Source organism: Temnothorax longispinosus, chromosome 4, assembly GCF_030848805.1.
Source record: "Temnothorax longispinosus isolate EJ_2023e chromosome 4, Tlon_JGU_v1, whole genome shotgun sequence".
In the NCBI taxonomy this organism is placed as follows: Eukaryota; Metazoa; Arthropoda; class Insecta; order Hymenoptera; family Formicidae; genus Temnothorax; species Temnothorax longispinosus.
The window spans coordinates 985557-1001637 of NC_092361.1; the positions used below are offsets into that span (position 1 = coordinate 985557).

Here is a 16081-nt window from a genome sequence, read left to right on the forward strand (position 1 = left end):
GCGACTCAAATAGAAATACATTTCCCTGAAAATTTTATACAAACTTCTTTCTCCCCACATTTTAAGCATTTCACAAAAGTGATTTTTTTTACTGTTAAAATATAATAAGATCTTTATTCAGACAATGTAAGAAAGAGATCAGAAAATTTTCTATAATAATCTAGATTTCACAAGCAAATATCGTTTTTTAATATCTCTGCACTTTTTAAAACTTATCAGATAATGTTCGCATACATTATCTATTGCTTATTATTTATAGAAATATAAAAAGACGCTAAATATTTCCAGCGTTGAAATGCATATTACGCGTTATTTGCATACGAGACATATATTTCCGAGAAGAAGAAAAAGTTACTTTGAAATGCAAACATTACTCTACGGTACATTGACTTTAGAGTTATTGTTACACTGCCTCAAGCAACGATTTTATTATTTTTACCTCCGAGAGATCCAGTGTCTTTCCTCTCTACGACGCGACGGAGGAATGGAAACGACGACGATGGCTCCGGGCCAAATTAGTGACGCCGGATTATGTCGCTATAATCGATATCGGTGATGCCGCAGGAATACAACGGGCGGATAATCGGGAAACCCGCTATCATGATAATGCAGATGGCCGTGTGTTCAAGCTTCGTTGACTGCGAATACGTTTCGATACGGGGTTAACGGGACGTCGAAAGTCAAAATTACACGTGTGCACAGTCGGCAATGTGCTCGTAGTCCGTGACAACGTGTATTAAACGATTACACGCCGAAAGAGAAGATATTAATCAGTGCGAATTCTGAGATAAATGTGTGAGAATCAATTAAGACACGATGGTCCGTGCTGCTATATGAAAATGTAATTACTCTTACAATTACTCGAGTGACGTCAGAATTTCGTTGTCGATTTAAATCTCTAACTGAGAACTAATTAACTCGATCGAGTTTTGCAAGGTTTAATTATTTATAATTCAATAGCTTCTATATGTGTCGGAAGTCGGAACGCAATAACTATTCGATATATTTAACTTGGAATGTATCGTTTTTCATTAAGCAATAAGGATGATACTATTATAAAATTCTGTCATTGAAGTGGCTTGTCACCACGTGTTATAAAATATTTATCGACATATTCCAGCAGTTTGTATCTTAATCGATCTTAATTCCTGAATAGTAAATTAGATGCTGATTTATATAATTTGACAAGGGAAAAAAATACATACCGTTCTTTTTTTTCGTTCAAGGTAGGAAAGCAAGCGGGGCGACAAAAAACCGGAAATACTTTGCGTATCGCAAAATAATTTGCGTGGAGTTTTCAACCTTGAGCACGGAACAAGGCCGTTGACTGTGAGAACCGGTGAAATTCACTCAAGTCTCGAACTTATACACACTCGTCCCTCTCGCGAATGTATAGGTTTTATAGGCAACGTATCTGGTTGTATCAGATATGCTAAATCTAATTTTATCCATTCGCCGTGCGAGCTTCTGATGTTCCTACGAGACGCTGCGACTTGCATGAATATAAATACGACGCAAAATTAAATATCAAACACGACAAATAAAATAGTAATTACTTATACAGGGTATGCCATTTTAAATGCCCCATGCAAATATCTCGAAAAATATGAAAGATGTGGAAAAACGTTTTATATAGACAGAAGTTATAGGATATCAAAGGAGGAAAAAATCAAAAATTGATTTTATTTGTCTCCCTTGATATCCTACAACTTTTGTCTAAAACGGTTTTCCACATCTTCAATTAAAATGGGACACCCTGTATATTTTGTAATTTTTATTTACATAAGAATATCAATATTTTACAATCTAGATAACTATTATTATTCTCGCTCTACACGTATTGTCACAATTGTGTAAATATAACGGAGATTTATTAATTGCTTAAAAAAAAAGAGCAGAAAAAAGATTCATCATAAGCTGCAGAAAATTTTCCTCTACTTTTTGCGTTATCGAATGTTTCAATGTTATAACAAAAAATACTGATAAATGTTCTTACATCGTCAAGTATTTAAAGCACGTTCGAATTAATCACGAGTGTTCTAAGACAACGATCATGATCAGATGGAATATTAATGAGTGGAAAAATATAGCATCCGCTAAATTTCCGGACAAATGTCTCATAAAACGGTAAATACCGGTGAGTAAGTGGGGAACGAGGTGGGGAATTAAGTATATAATGTTGGAGAATCCCCCTCTCCCTTTTCCAGCGCAGCGCGATGTCGGGGGATTCGCGCGAGACCGGTCGCGGAATCCCCCGACATGAACGATACCGGTTTGCCACTAACGACTGACACTACCGGATCGTAAAAAATCGTGACACATCGTATTTAGCATAGGCGTTCAATGACTATACGAACTTGCGAGAACAGGATCGGCAAGGACGTGGATCTTGCACGCGTTGTTCGCGGACGAATTATACTTTACCAGCGGCAAAACACGCGATGTCGTTTAAAGAGCCTTTGCAACCGTGATAAAGCAATCGTCGCCCCAGCAAGGCAGTCGAACAATACTTCAGTTGATATTTCAATTTTCTTGAGTAGTCACCTTATACGTCGGGACTGTTTCACTCGTAAAAGAAAATGCGGAAGCGCGGATGTTTATTTATAATAATGCATACTCGCTGCGCCTGGTGGCGTGTAATCGATCCCAATTGCATAATAAGTGCTATCGAACAGTTACGACTGCATCTTGAGAGATTGCAGTGTTGATTTTCTTGCCTTCAGCATCGCGAAACTTCGATCGGTAGAGACGTTACGTATAACACCAGGTTGAACGATCTGAAGAAGAAACGCATTATAATATACAAATAGTAGTTGGATCGTCACTGGCGGATCCATCCGAATAAAAAAAAACAACTTAACTTGATCTGGTTCAATAATCTAGGAAATAAAGTGCATTAAACGTTAAAGCAGGCCTATCAACGCGGACGCTCGTGGACCAAGTCCTGAGAGGCCTGTTCTCTTACACTGGGGGCTCGTTTTCCCGACCCTGTACACGCCTCCCATCCCTGCCGTTTAGTATTCTATATATATAGTACATGCGCGTCAGAAACAAAAATATGTAAAAAATTTTTTAAATCACGTAAAAAACTAAAAATATGTAAAAAATTTTTTTAAACTGAAAATGGGATCAGAAGTATCACCACGTCCCTGTCGTTGATCCTGGAGTAAAAGCTAAGTGTGATACTAAGATAAATATCAAACTAGATAATTTTGCTGAAACATCACCCCTCCCTCTCGAACATTATCGACGTCAGAATTCGCTAGTGATCTTATTATTGGATCTTATTATGTATATTTAGCAACAAATATTTCATAAATAACTCATTTTAATGACGTTTAATCTTGTTATGCATATGAAAAACACTCTAATAAATGCAAACATTAATAACATTTGTAATGTTGAAGATAAGATTTGATTTATCTCTTTTGATTTAAAAGTATTAACAGATTTTGCCTTATTATTCAAATTTGATTAAAAATAATTTTTTTTATGTTCTATAAAGCAAAGCAGTGCGGCTTTACAATATCATATAAATATGTAATAATATGTTTATAAACTTGGTTCTGTACATATGACGTTGAACGGCGCGCGGTATGTTGTATTATTTAAGAACTTAGAGGGCAATACAACTCATATAAGTGATATTATGGGCAACCAAGTGAATAGAATTGAAGATAAATCAAATTTTAAATTAAATTCTCGGCCGCTCTCCTCACTTCAATTTCCCTTTGTAATACCTTCAATCCGTCGGGAAGTAGTTATGCTCAATCGGCTCATACTTTCTCCGGAGTATGCGAGCGTTTTCAAGATTACCGCGCGCAACATCGTTTCGTCTGATGTTGCGGTCGTAATTGCTTCATATACGTCTTCTAGTCTCTAATTTATAACGCTCATAAAGGCGCTTTCCTTGTTATATTTTTTTTTCATTCATAAAAGAGTGCATTATACTCTCGAATCATAAACAAATCCGAATGCAGCGCGCTCGGCCCTGTCGCCATGCGACGCATACGGGCGATGGGCGATCCCGGTGAATTCATCCGTTCCGAGAAGGCGAGCGCGCGGCCACAAAGGGCAGGGCAGGCGGTATATCCTGAAACGCGAACGTCTGTTGACCGTTGAACGAATAACCTTGGGATATCGCCTCCTCTCCCCTGGATCGAAGATTCGAGAAGCTACGGCTTCTAACAGGTACCACGAGCTCCTAGAGGTGGGATTGCGATCTCGTGACTCGATTGGATGGTGTTCCACGTGCTTGCCGGTCACCACCACCGCCGCCGCCGCGACGGCTACTAAGCGACAAGAGCGCGACCACACATGTGTAGTGGGAGCACGATATTTTTCAAATCTGTACCGATCCGCGCCGCCACTCTTGCACCGAGACGTATGCCGCACGTACATATCGCACCGGCATCGGGGATCAGACATACGACAGGCGGTGGAAGAGGTTTACAGAAGTCAAACGATTCCGAGCGATCAGCGAGGTACCACGAGAGCTCCTCGTGCAACACTCTCTGAAACATCCGTCGGAATTAAGACGAAAACAATATTACTTGCCGAGCAATATTAACTTCGAAGCGCGCGTTGTTGACTTTGGAAATTGGAAATCGTATAACCGAATTCCACGCGGATATTTCTTTTGGTCCCGGAAACGTCGGTCGAAGGCTGCGATCGTACGCAAGGACGCGAGGAAGTCTACGTCGGAGTCGGAACCCGCACCGGGAAAAAGTGAAGGGCCTTTAAAGTAAAGGCCGAAAATCGAGAGTGTTGAAATATCCGCGCGTATAATCGGCGGGTGGATTTTCTCGTCGTGAAATTACACGGCATTGTAAATCGCGACGTGCACAAGCCGTAATCAAGCTGTGTGCCACCGAAGTGAAGACCCGCCTTTATCGTCAGCCGCGCGAGCCTGTCGTTACTACTGGAATCGCCGACGATAGATCTCGTCGCGGAATAGATAAAGCCTCCCCTTTAATATCGCGCCGAGGCTGAACTTGCCGAAGATGAAGGATCTCATGGTGATCTGGAACACCTTGTCGCGCCGTCAAATATACTCGTCAGTGAACAACAACCCCAATGGCGATAAACAGGTCGAGCAGGACGAGACGCGAACGCTGGCGCACCTTCAAAGAAAGTCCTCGGTGGTGGTGAATAAATTCTTCAATGCCGCTCTACCGGTGGGTGCCGATGGCAGACAAAGATGGTCGAAACGTAAGTAGAAGGAAGTCTCGTTTCGGTGTCGAGTAACAGAGAGCCATTATTTTATTCCTCCGATCGCGAAGACAATAAACCCGGCAACATCGAGTATAGGCTCGAGGCTGCGCTATGTAAATTGCGAAGATAACAGAATGGTCTTTAAGTATAATATACGGAGGCAGAATATCGAGAACAAGAGTCAGACTTGGAATTTTAATGTAGCTATTTAATGCAGTTGCTGTTTCCATAAATACGAAATTCACTTTAGTTGCGTACCCGGATGTTGATCCGTGAAGAAAGACATCTTATAATTGTTGCAAACTCCTTGTTTCTTACTGCGATTTTATGTAAATGTTATAGATTTTAAATCGAGCGTTGCATTCGCGATGATAGTTAAATGACAGCATTAAAGAAAATATATATTCCGAAGAAATTAATAGAGCAGATTTAATCAATCATTATTTTACATATTTTTTGATCCAGATTCTCAAGTTATATTTTACATTCCAAAATTGCATATATAATATTATAAGCTATTAATATTAAAGGCATTTTTTTTATTTTAAAGTCAGTTATAAGTGGAAATATCTTTGATAAAAGATAGTGACATTAGAATTATTCTCATCTTTTAAGAAGAGAGAGCTGTATAAATGTGTCCCGAATAAATTTGCGAAGAAATTGGCCATTTGTTAACTTTTACCGTTCAAGACGGACTCTAAATCGAAACGGCTTTAAAAAAAATTAGCTCGTGATTGAATCCCAAATTGAGGGGAATAAAATAAATAGAAAAAGGACCTTTAGAAAGAGCAAGAGATTAATGCCATCTAAAAGCAGTAATAAATGCATAATAACTTATCGTAACTAAGTATTACTGAAAGCATAAAAAATGATATGGATAGGCGGAAAGCACGCAACGCGTTTCGATCTATTTCCTCTTCTATGATTTAGATGCAGTTATGAGCGCAGAAATCAGCGCGGTACACGCAATCTTTCCGAGCTAATTGAGCTATTGGAGTTCAAAGATATTTATTGAACTATTAATTATATTTATGTAGTTAATGAACTAGTGATTTCAAACAAATGTAAGAGATTTTAAATCAAATATTGCAATAATAATTAAATGATTAGCATTAAAGAAAGAAGATACATTCCGAGTTAATTAATTGATTAGATTTAATCATTATTTTACATATTTTACGATCCAGATTCTCCAATTACATTCTGCATTTTAAAATTGAACGTACAAAAAATTCGATTATCTGTTCAATCGTCTTCCGCTCTTTCTTTGAAATGGAGCTATTATATAGCCACAAATTATATACTGTGGATTGAACCAGCGCGCAGCGGTACAAGTGCACTTTGCGATTCGAACAATTACGCTGGCACGTATAGTCGCGTGAAAATTTTTGTCCGTTTAAAAAACACAATATACGTATATATTTGTATATAAAAAAGAAAAGATTGTTGCATTAAAATGTGTATATTATTTATCTCGGAGATAAATCGAAAGATGCTGGAGAAAGAAAACATGCGTCTCTACGATATATACATATATATATATATACATATTCTCGCGTGTATCGAGAATAAATCTATTTTTCAATGTAAAAAACGCGGGTTTTTCCAATGTTCTCAGAAACTTGAGTCTAAAATCGAGCAATTTGAGATGTGCGTGATAAAGTCGAGCAAACCGGTTCTAATAGTGTACGATATAATACGCGAATACGAAGAAAAGACGAGGGACCGCTGGACCGAAAATTGCAATTACGGCCGTTGTCGATCAAATCGCTCCATTTTAGCCTTGCGCAAGATAATTAACTTTCCTCCACATTGCAACATTGAAAATTTTACGGCAAAAATTTTCGCACGGATATACGTGCCAGCGTAATTGTTTAAATCACAAAGTGCACTTGTAGGTACCGCTGCGCGCTGGTTCAATCCTCAGTATATAATTTGTGGCTATAATAGCTCCATTTCAAAGAAAGAGCGGAAAACGGATTGAATAGGTAGTCGAATTCTTTCACGATTTAAACATACCGAAAAGAAATTTTTTCCACGTCTAATCTAACGCCAAACGCCAAAAGGCATATACATTTTATCTTTTGTATCAGGATACGCAATAAAAATACTTGAAAGGGAGCGTATCCATGTATTTAAACGTTTGTTTGAATATTGGAACATTAAAGAAAAGATTGTAATTGTATTTAAAACGATCTAAAAATAGTAAAGGTAGTTAAGTAGTTAAAGAGTATTCTAAAAATAGCATTCTATAAGAAATTAATTCCGAATCCATATCTAAAAAGAGATGTTTAATAAAAAACTGGTATGAGATCACAAGAATCGATAAGAAAAAAAAGAAGCACGTAAAAAGCAACTAAGTATGAATTAACAAGCCATGAACGCAGTCGCGCAGTCGATATTGTTCACCTTGATTACTGATAATTATAATGATTGACCAACGTTTCACGCTTAAATTCGTATTGTATTACACATCTTTGAAAAACGGGTTTATACTCCGACTTGCTGGCACTTGATTACCTCGTGCGGCAGGAGACGATAACAATAATATACAGAATCCGCAGGCAAGATTGACAAAATATATGTAGAGAGATTATGTTTATTTCATTAATTACCGCGACTCTGTGTCGCGATTCTTGAAAATCATTAGAAGTAATTTTATTTTGACGTCAATGCAATTAATCTTTGTGTGTATGTTTTTTTTTATTATTAACTTTTACGAGGTATGATTGAAGTCTATTTATCTTCCTGCCAGTTTGCAACTCCGCTAATAGTTTTATCTTTTTTTTTTCTTCAGCAACATGTTAATTATTGAAATTTGCTGTGCAGTAAATCAAAATTAACGCAATACGTAAAACACGACAAATAATTATTTATATTAAGTCGTATGTTTTCAAAATTAACATTCTTGCGTAATAGATATTTGATGTATAAAAATTTTAAAAATTAAATCATATATTAATTATAAAATATATTGAGTTTATTTAATAGCATTAATTTGCAATTATGCTATTTAAAAAAATAATATATTATCTCTTAAACAATATTATATAATATTTAGTTACTGCTCTACTTGTAAATGCAAAATTTTACGAATCATGAATTAATCTGTACGAGAAGTTGATCTTTGCGACGACAAAAATATTTTATCCTTCATATCTTGATATTGAAAACTTATACAATTAGCGACGCTGATAATTCCGACGAGCGTATTGATAGCGCGGCAATACGTGCCGCTGCTTGATTCGCGCGAAAACAATCTTTGTTATATACAGTTCGGCTCAGAACTCACCGATACGCATACAATTTGGCATATCTTCAATTATTAATTCACGCAATGTCGCTTTTTTTCACGGAAGAGATTGCAATCGACAGATATACCTAATTACCGAAACAAAAGAATGCGGTCCGTTGTTTATAAGCCCTCATCTGATGAGCCATTTGGCAGCAAATCACGTTTCATGCTTGGTTACCCGAGACACACGTCTCATCGAGAGTCGCGACCAAATCTTATAAACAATTCTGTAGTTGAGAAACTATAAATTCAGAGACTTATTTTTTCTAAAGGCCGCCGGCTGGCTAAAATGTAAAATTATAACAGTTTCAAGATGAATTGTGTAAATAAATTCAGTCGAATTTTATTTTTTAAACAAATAAATAAATTCAGTCAAATTCCAGTTTTTTATTGCAATCATATATAATTGTCTAAAAATTGATAGTGTTGGAATTATTTCCAATTGCTTCTCAGTTCACAGAATCTTCGAAGCATCGTAATTATGACAATGACTTTGTGTTTTTCTCCGATAATATTATATAATACTTCGCACGTCTCGAAATATCAAACAATATATACACGAATAAATCTACCAGAATTATTATATTTATGCCTATCTCGCTATCAAATATCAGGACGATAATCGATATAAATATCCGACATTTCGAGACGTAAATATAATAATTCTGGTAGATTTATTTGTGCATATTTCACATTTCACGTCTATTTTTCTATTTAATGCAAATATGTATCGATATGAAAATTAATTCCGTATATTGCGACTGGAATTATTTAGAGTTCTGGTTCCCGACCAGTTTTAGTACTGGACCAGAAAATTATCTTGATTAAACCAATAAGTTTCTTGTCAATACTTATACATGTAGTAAAATTTTATCTATACGTGTGTAAATTTTGCATTAAAATTCCTCCGCGCCCAAATTCCGATTATTAATGAATTCTTCGATACAGCAATAAAATTATGAACGAATTTATAATATATGTTTTTTAGGCCGCTTGGCGAAAATGACGAAATCTTTAGAATACATTGTCTCTAAAATAGCGCTGTTGGGCGATTATCTCATTGATTTATTATTGTATCGGCCAGCAGTAATTGCCTCGTGTCGTTATTCACGTGATTAAGAATGAACTAACCGACAAGATAGAGATATCGCACGAAAAATTAAAATGTGTTTTTATTTAATTAATAAACAGGTTGATCATTTTTAGCTTCGACCGTACTTAATCTCGCGCACACGACATACCGCACGAAAGGGAAATCAGCTGAATATTACCGCACACACGTGAACGATTTACTTACGTACTCGTGCGTGAAAGTGGAAGTCGGTCAAAAGCGTGCCGGGCACACGTGACACACTCTTTTACTCTCGTTCGACTAAGAAGTCGTCGGCCGACTTAAAATCCGTTGGACTACATGATAACTGTGTCAAGCGAAAGAGCGGTAAACGCAATGCCTTGAGTCAACGACCGATGGGCTATGAAAAAAGATAAAGAAAGTGCGTTAAGGTAGGTAATGGTATTATAGACATTGGATTCTCGATAGTTGGCGACTTTACGAACCGTGTACCATCTCGTCGCGGTACCACAAAGCCCGTCAAAATATCATAAAACACTTCCGCGCGAGTACCGGATTCACTTTACATTAACGACGCGCGTTTATTGTCCGAGTGAGATGTGAATGTTCGGCGAAGGCCCCTGCGAATAAAATATGTATGTAATGTACAATACGAGCATTTTAACGATTGTTTTATTCCGAAACTTGGGCTCTACGAGACTTATCGGAAAATTATTTACAAGATATTACGGGAAAAGAAAAGTTACTCGTACGAAAATGTTTATTAAACGAATAACGAAAATAATTAACCGATTAATTTTCGTTAAACGTACGAAACTGATCACCAAACCGAAAAGACGGTGTCGCTGAAAAATACATGATCACCGCAAAAAATCCGTTCGGCATATTCTCTCGCCTATTAAGTTGTAATAAAATCTGCATTCTATACAAATTAAGAAGAAGATTGTCTAGTATATACCTGAATTCTGACTTAATAATTGCGTCGTCGAAATTTTTTTATAGGACCAGGAACCAGATTTCAGATTATGTTCATCATGTTTTGATTTAACCCGTTTGCCTTTATAGAAGCGGATTAATTATATCCCCGCGGTAAATACGTCGGATTGTTTATAGTTTTCAAAACTGCAAAACGGGGGAACGGCCATGCGTTTAAATATTCGTGAGACGTAGATCGCATGATTGACGTGATTCACGATGGTTTAGGACGCGCCGAAATAAAACCGCCCAAATGCGGCCTATATCATCTTCGCACTCAGATCACGAGTACGTTGTTCGTAACAGGCAGCCGCGCATGGATCGTCATTGGTCGTACGCGCGCGCGCGAGGAATGTATCATCCGTCGCACCTGAGGAAGTTTCGCTTTGTGCGATCCGCGTTAACGGAATACGACGAGTCATGAATGGACCGGACAGTTAGCTGTCAAGTTACAGACGCGATGTATATATCTTCCACGGTTAATGCTTTCTCATCCCGTGTACAATGCGCGACTCCACCGTTGACCTAAAACGAGACACAGCCGTCCGTCCCAGACGGTAGCTCGCACTTATCCTCCTAATTATCATTTTTATGGGCTTATATACATACAAAATGCTTATACGAAAGTGCGCGATCGCCTCTATCAGATAGCGTGGCTGTCTCGGATACGAACATAGAAATTCTCTATGAATACCAATGCACGAAATCGATTCTTCCTCCTACAAACCAGTAATGAAATGCCATTTCTTCTCGTGATACTTTAATTTTTGACGTTTGGCAGATTTGTAATCTAGTTTTAAATTACTGAATTCTTTTGTGATGAATTAAAAGCTGGAGATTTGAAATGAAGTGTAACCCAAATTTTCAGATTTTCGCGAAGAAAGAATCAATCTCCAATCGATCGAACGGAAAACGCATCTTCAAAATTTATTTTAAAATTAGTTTACACAAGAATTTGGAAGCGCACAAAAGAACATTTCAATGATACGTTGCACTCGTACCTCGTAAAACGAAAGGGATGTCACGATCGCACAAAGTCGTGTTCGGCTCGAACATCATATATGACACATATGCGTCCGTATTTAATTATAATTAGTTTCGCACAATTGACGGGAAACCGACGGTAAACCGGATGACGCACAAATGCGCATTAAATATATATAATGGAATATTTTACACAGAGATGGCATTGGAAACTTGTACCTAAGAGAAAAAAAAAGAGGATCGATCAGAGAACCGGTTTGCTATAAAGTGACGGCAAAATCCTGCAGAAATTTCCAGATCGTTTCTCCGCTTGTTAGGTATACATGCGTGCAAACGTGTACTTCTTAATTACCATGCATATATAAAAACTATTTTGTTGACTACCTTATCTGATCCCGGGATTATTCCACTTGGATAATAGTACGTTTTGAAAGCCAAGCACACATTAGTGATACAGAAGCCCGTATATACGATACCGTTTTATGATCGTGTTAATTAATTTAAAAAAAAAACAAAGTCAACAAGTTTGCGTCGACAAAATTTCGGAAATAATAAAACAGACAAATGCCTCAAGATATTTTACTATAATTTGCATTATATCACGTCGAAGACATATCAGCTTTCTTGCTTTGTTTAAATGCAAAGAGCACGGCGAATTCTTGTTGTTACGGAAGTAAGATAAAGACGACATTCCGAAAAAGCGCCTACACATATACGTAGGTCGGTAAACGTACGAACAAAAATCATTACCGGCCACTAACGCCTACATGAATCGAATTTAACGAACGACAAGATAGAAGTTGACACTCTTAAAACGGTCAGCAGGTGCCAGTTATGTAAACGGCCCTCTCGCACATACCCGTCATTTGAGGATTTATCGGCGTATTACGTAAGGACCCGTCGCGAAATAAAGAACGCCGAGAAAAATACGATCGAAACGAAACAGTGCCCGATGACGAGGATTGTAGGTCCGATGAAGGAATGCGAAATATAAACGAGAACGCGGTCGGAACCAGTTCGCGAACAGTTAAACAGCGCTTTGCCGCAAACCGCGCGCAGATAAAATCAACCGCAGTAAAATCCGGCGGGCAAACTAACTCCGTAGAATTATCAAATTGATTTTCATTGCAAATAGCACGACGTGAGGCAACAGCCGGCGAAAATGCGCACGAGAGAAACTCTCGCACCGCTTTCTTACAAGATTATGTTTCGTCGCAGTGAAAACCGCGAGGGCTAAACTACCGACGACTACTTATCTACATTGCGCAAAGTCGAAACGTCATCGCGAACCGGCGGGAAATCGCTCGAACGAGCTCCCTGATTTACGTACTTTTTATCCACTCTTAATTAACACCTGCTAGATGATTGACAGTCGGTGTTAATTAATTGATAGTTAGATGATTACAGGCAGAAGCTGACATTTATGAACTGCCGGCTTGTCCATTATTTTTACCGAGTCAATCTTCGCCAATATAATACTTTACGTGTCAAGTTTGCCCTGTAACGTCATCGAAAGGTTGACAAAGTTTCCACGTGCTGACGCACGCCGCGTGTCTGCTGACACACACAGACGCAACTACCGTACGCGGTACATGCTAAGTGTAAAACAATGTAGAATAGAGGAATACGCGGCGTAACTATGCACTTTCTATTTGATCATGCATTTACAGTCTCGTCTCGATTACCACCGGAAAATCATTACGACACAGTCGTACGTTGCCAGCAATCTTGCAACAGGCGGCGAGCAGAACGCCTTTTCTACGGCCTGGACGACTATGACAACATGACACGCGCGAACACGTGGACACGTTTATAGCTTAATTGTACTCTAGTAAATTTAACTTTCGCTTTTTAATCGCAATTTTTAATTACGACACAATATTATTATACACAATATCAATAATCACACAAATAAATCTTTACGCAACCTAACACTTCGCGAAAGGAACTCTTCCATTTCTCGAAGAGTTCTTTCGTTTAATTAATGATGAATTAATATATAAATCTAACAATTAAAATTAACGGTTATTTAATGACATTAAATAATTTTTATATTATTTAAGTAAAACAATTTTTTTCTTAATATGTATCATATATTTTTCATCGAGAAAAACTTGCTCGATACATATGTATATTTATATATATGTATAATGATATTTATATGTATATTTATATGTATATATCAATAATATATTTTAGCGTGATTCGCATCAATGTAACAATTTCAAAGAGCTTACATAACTCTATTGCGAATTATACGACATTTAAAATATGTCCTGTTTGCGATTGTGTATCTATTATAAAATCTAAGGATCGTTTGTATGGAAATAGCGATGCGTGGGAGCAGCGAGATAATCCTCGATCGATAAATATCGAGCAGTGCCCGATGTCCTTCGTACTCAGAGAAGCGTGCGAATAAATCTCTCCCATTATACTTCCGCAATACACATCGGCATATCTTGAGCGTGATCTTGTAGGATTACTTAACTGTTACGGTAGCACGGTCGCGCGTCGCGCGCTGTGCGTCATCGAGTGTGCATCGAGGAAAAAGAGATTGGCGCCGCGATACGCGTTCGATAGTCATTCAGAGTTGTCCGCGCTAGAACAAAAAAATGTCGTTCAAGTCGATAGAATACCAGTACGAGGACACTCGGATTCGACATACAACGCACGGCTATATCAACTGCGAACTTTGCAATAACAAACGTTGGCGTTGATAATAATTAATAATAATTAACAATTGCTAATAATTCACATCCTTATCTTTGGTTTTAGAATACTTCCTACATTTACGTTCTAAATTGCTGTCTCGCGATCATGTTACGCATTAATTAATTTTTTATCGATGCCGAGGTTTTTGACCTGAATCTAATTAGTCATTTCTTAGCTGTTTAATTAATATTAATAAGTATATACGTTTAAAATGATACGTATTAAAATGACGATCGAGAGCTACATAAAAAATGAAAAAGCTATAATGCTAAATCACTTTTTCATGTACTAATATTTCTGGTAATAAGTAACAAAATAAAGCTCTTAAATAAAATTTTAAACAAATAAATAATAAAACATTCTTCAGTAAATGGAGAATCACGGAATATAACAAGCTTTTTTTGACTACGCCGCTAAAGAACAATCAATTTGTCAAAGAGATCCTAGTCTTTAGTAGCTAAAACAGGATATATAACGCTATAACATTATACATAATGCGGTATAAGCGAGCAAGCGCTATAATCGTAAACTTAAAAAAAAACAAGAAATAAAATAGCCACATGAACATCAAAGGAAATCATATTAAGAGTTAACTGCGTACTTTAAACTTGATGATGACAGAGTGGTTTTGCGTTAAAAAACAAATTATTCATGCGAAAAATCAAGAGTAACAATTTGTCCTGTCTAAGATATCGGAAGCAAAATCAGGAGGCGTTTGCATCTAATCTTAAAGATCCAAGGTTTTTTCCTCGTATCGCTTGTCTGAACCGGATGAATTATACGATAACAATGCGTAGATATTCGCACTGCTAATATTGTTTTGCTTGATGACTGCGTAATAAATTGTAATAATCCAGGGATTTGCGTAATATATACGCCTATCTTGATATAAACGACAATTGCACACAATAGCAACACACCCATAAATACCAGACAAGAATTTAAGTATAATTAATAGTATCAATTGCTAAAAAGTATTTATTGAGATTTAATGAATTTAACTATTTTTCCAAAAATACCTTTAAAAATACGTCAGTATATATAAGCATAAAAACAGAAATTGCAGAAAGAAATCAGTTGAAAAGTAATGTAATTATTTCGCACAATTTTAATTTTTCTATTAACTTTTAATATTCTCTTATTCGCATTCTGATTATTAAATTACAGAAAATTGTACATAAAGGAATATTAGATTATTAGATTAAAAAAGTGATTTGTTTCTCTATATATATTATTACATTAGTAGCTTATTATTCGGAATGGTATCCGTAATAAAAATGTGTTAGACATATTAAAATAAGGAAAACAATACAAAGCTTCCAAGTTTTACTGATAAGAAAGATAAAAAAGCAAACGAAAACAAAGCTTCTTCGATGAGAAAGCAAAACACAGAATTTGCTAGCCTAATTAGAATTTATATTTAATTATATTTTATATTTAAAATTTACTCATGAGTGTCTTGTACAGTGCGTATATATATATATATATATATATATATATATATATATATATATATATATATATTATATATATATAGATTAATGACTTTATACATTTACATTATACTGACATTGATTGTTACATAACTTACATAAGTGACCAAATTAACATCAATCTTCGTTTATGTTGAAGATAAAATTATAGCTAAACGAAAAGTCGATCTCAGTTTCAAAGTGATTGCCTGATTGCACTCATCGCTAACCACCGTAAACGGTCGAGTACCATTTCTCATCCTCGCGGCGAAAAGTTATAGAGGAGATCTCTTGATCGCGCAATACACCACGCGCTATCAAAAGATTATTTGTTCACTCGATTAACCCTCCATTGTA

At 36.6% G+C, this 16081-nt stretch overlaps 1 protein-coding gene and 1 long non-coding RNA gene across 3 annotated transcripts in view; one reads left to right on the forward strand and one right to left on the reverse strand.

Annotated features, from left to right (window-relative positions):
- Window positions 1-16081, forward strand: part of LOC139811001 (scavenger receptor class B member 1) — a 37448-nt gene that overhangs the window by 7595 nt on the left and 13772 nt on the right. Inside the window, exon 1 of one of the 2 annotated variants that reach the window (XM_071774990.1) lies at window positions 3947-5211. The exons of the other annotated variant lie outside the window; for it this stretch is intronic. Coding sequence (XP_071631091.1) covers window positions 5004-5211 — 208 coding nt within the window. The 5' untranslated portion in view covers window positions 3947-5003. Of the gene's footprint in view, window positions 1-3946; window positions 5212-16081 lie in introns of those variants that run through there. 2 annotated transcript variants of the gene reach the window in all.
- On the reverse strand, window positions 5227-10556 carry LOC139811002 (uncharacterized). Its single transcript, XR_011731530.1, has 3 exons — window positions 10540-10556; window positions 10067-10201; window positions 5227-9981 (listed from the first exon to the last, which is right to left on the reverse strand). It is a non-coding gene; the product is annotated as an uncharacterized lncRNA (long non-coding RNA).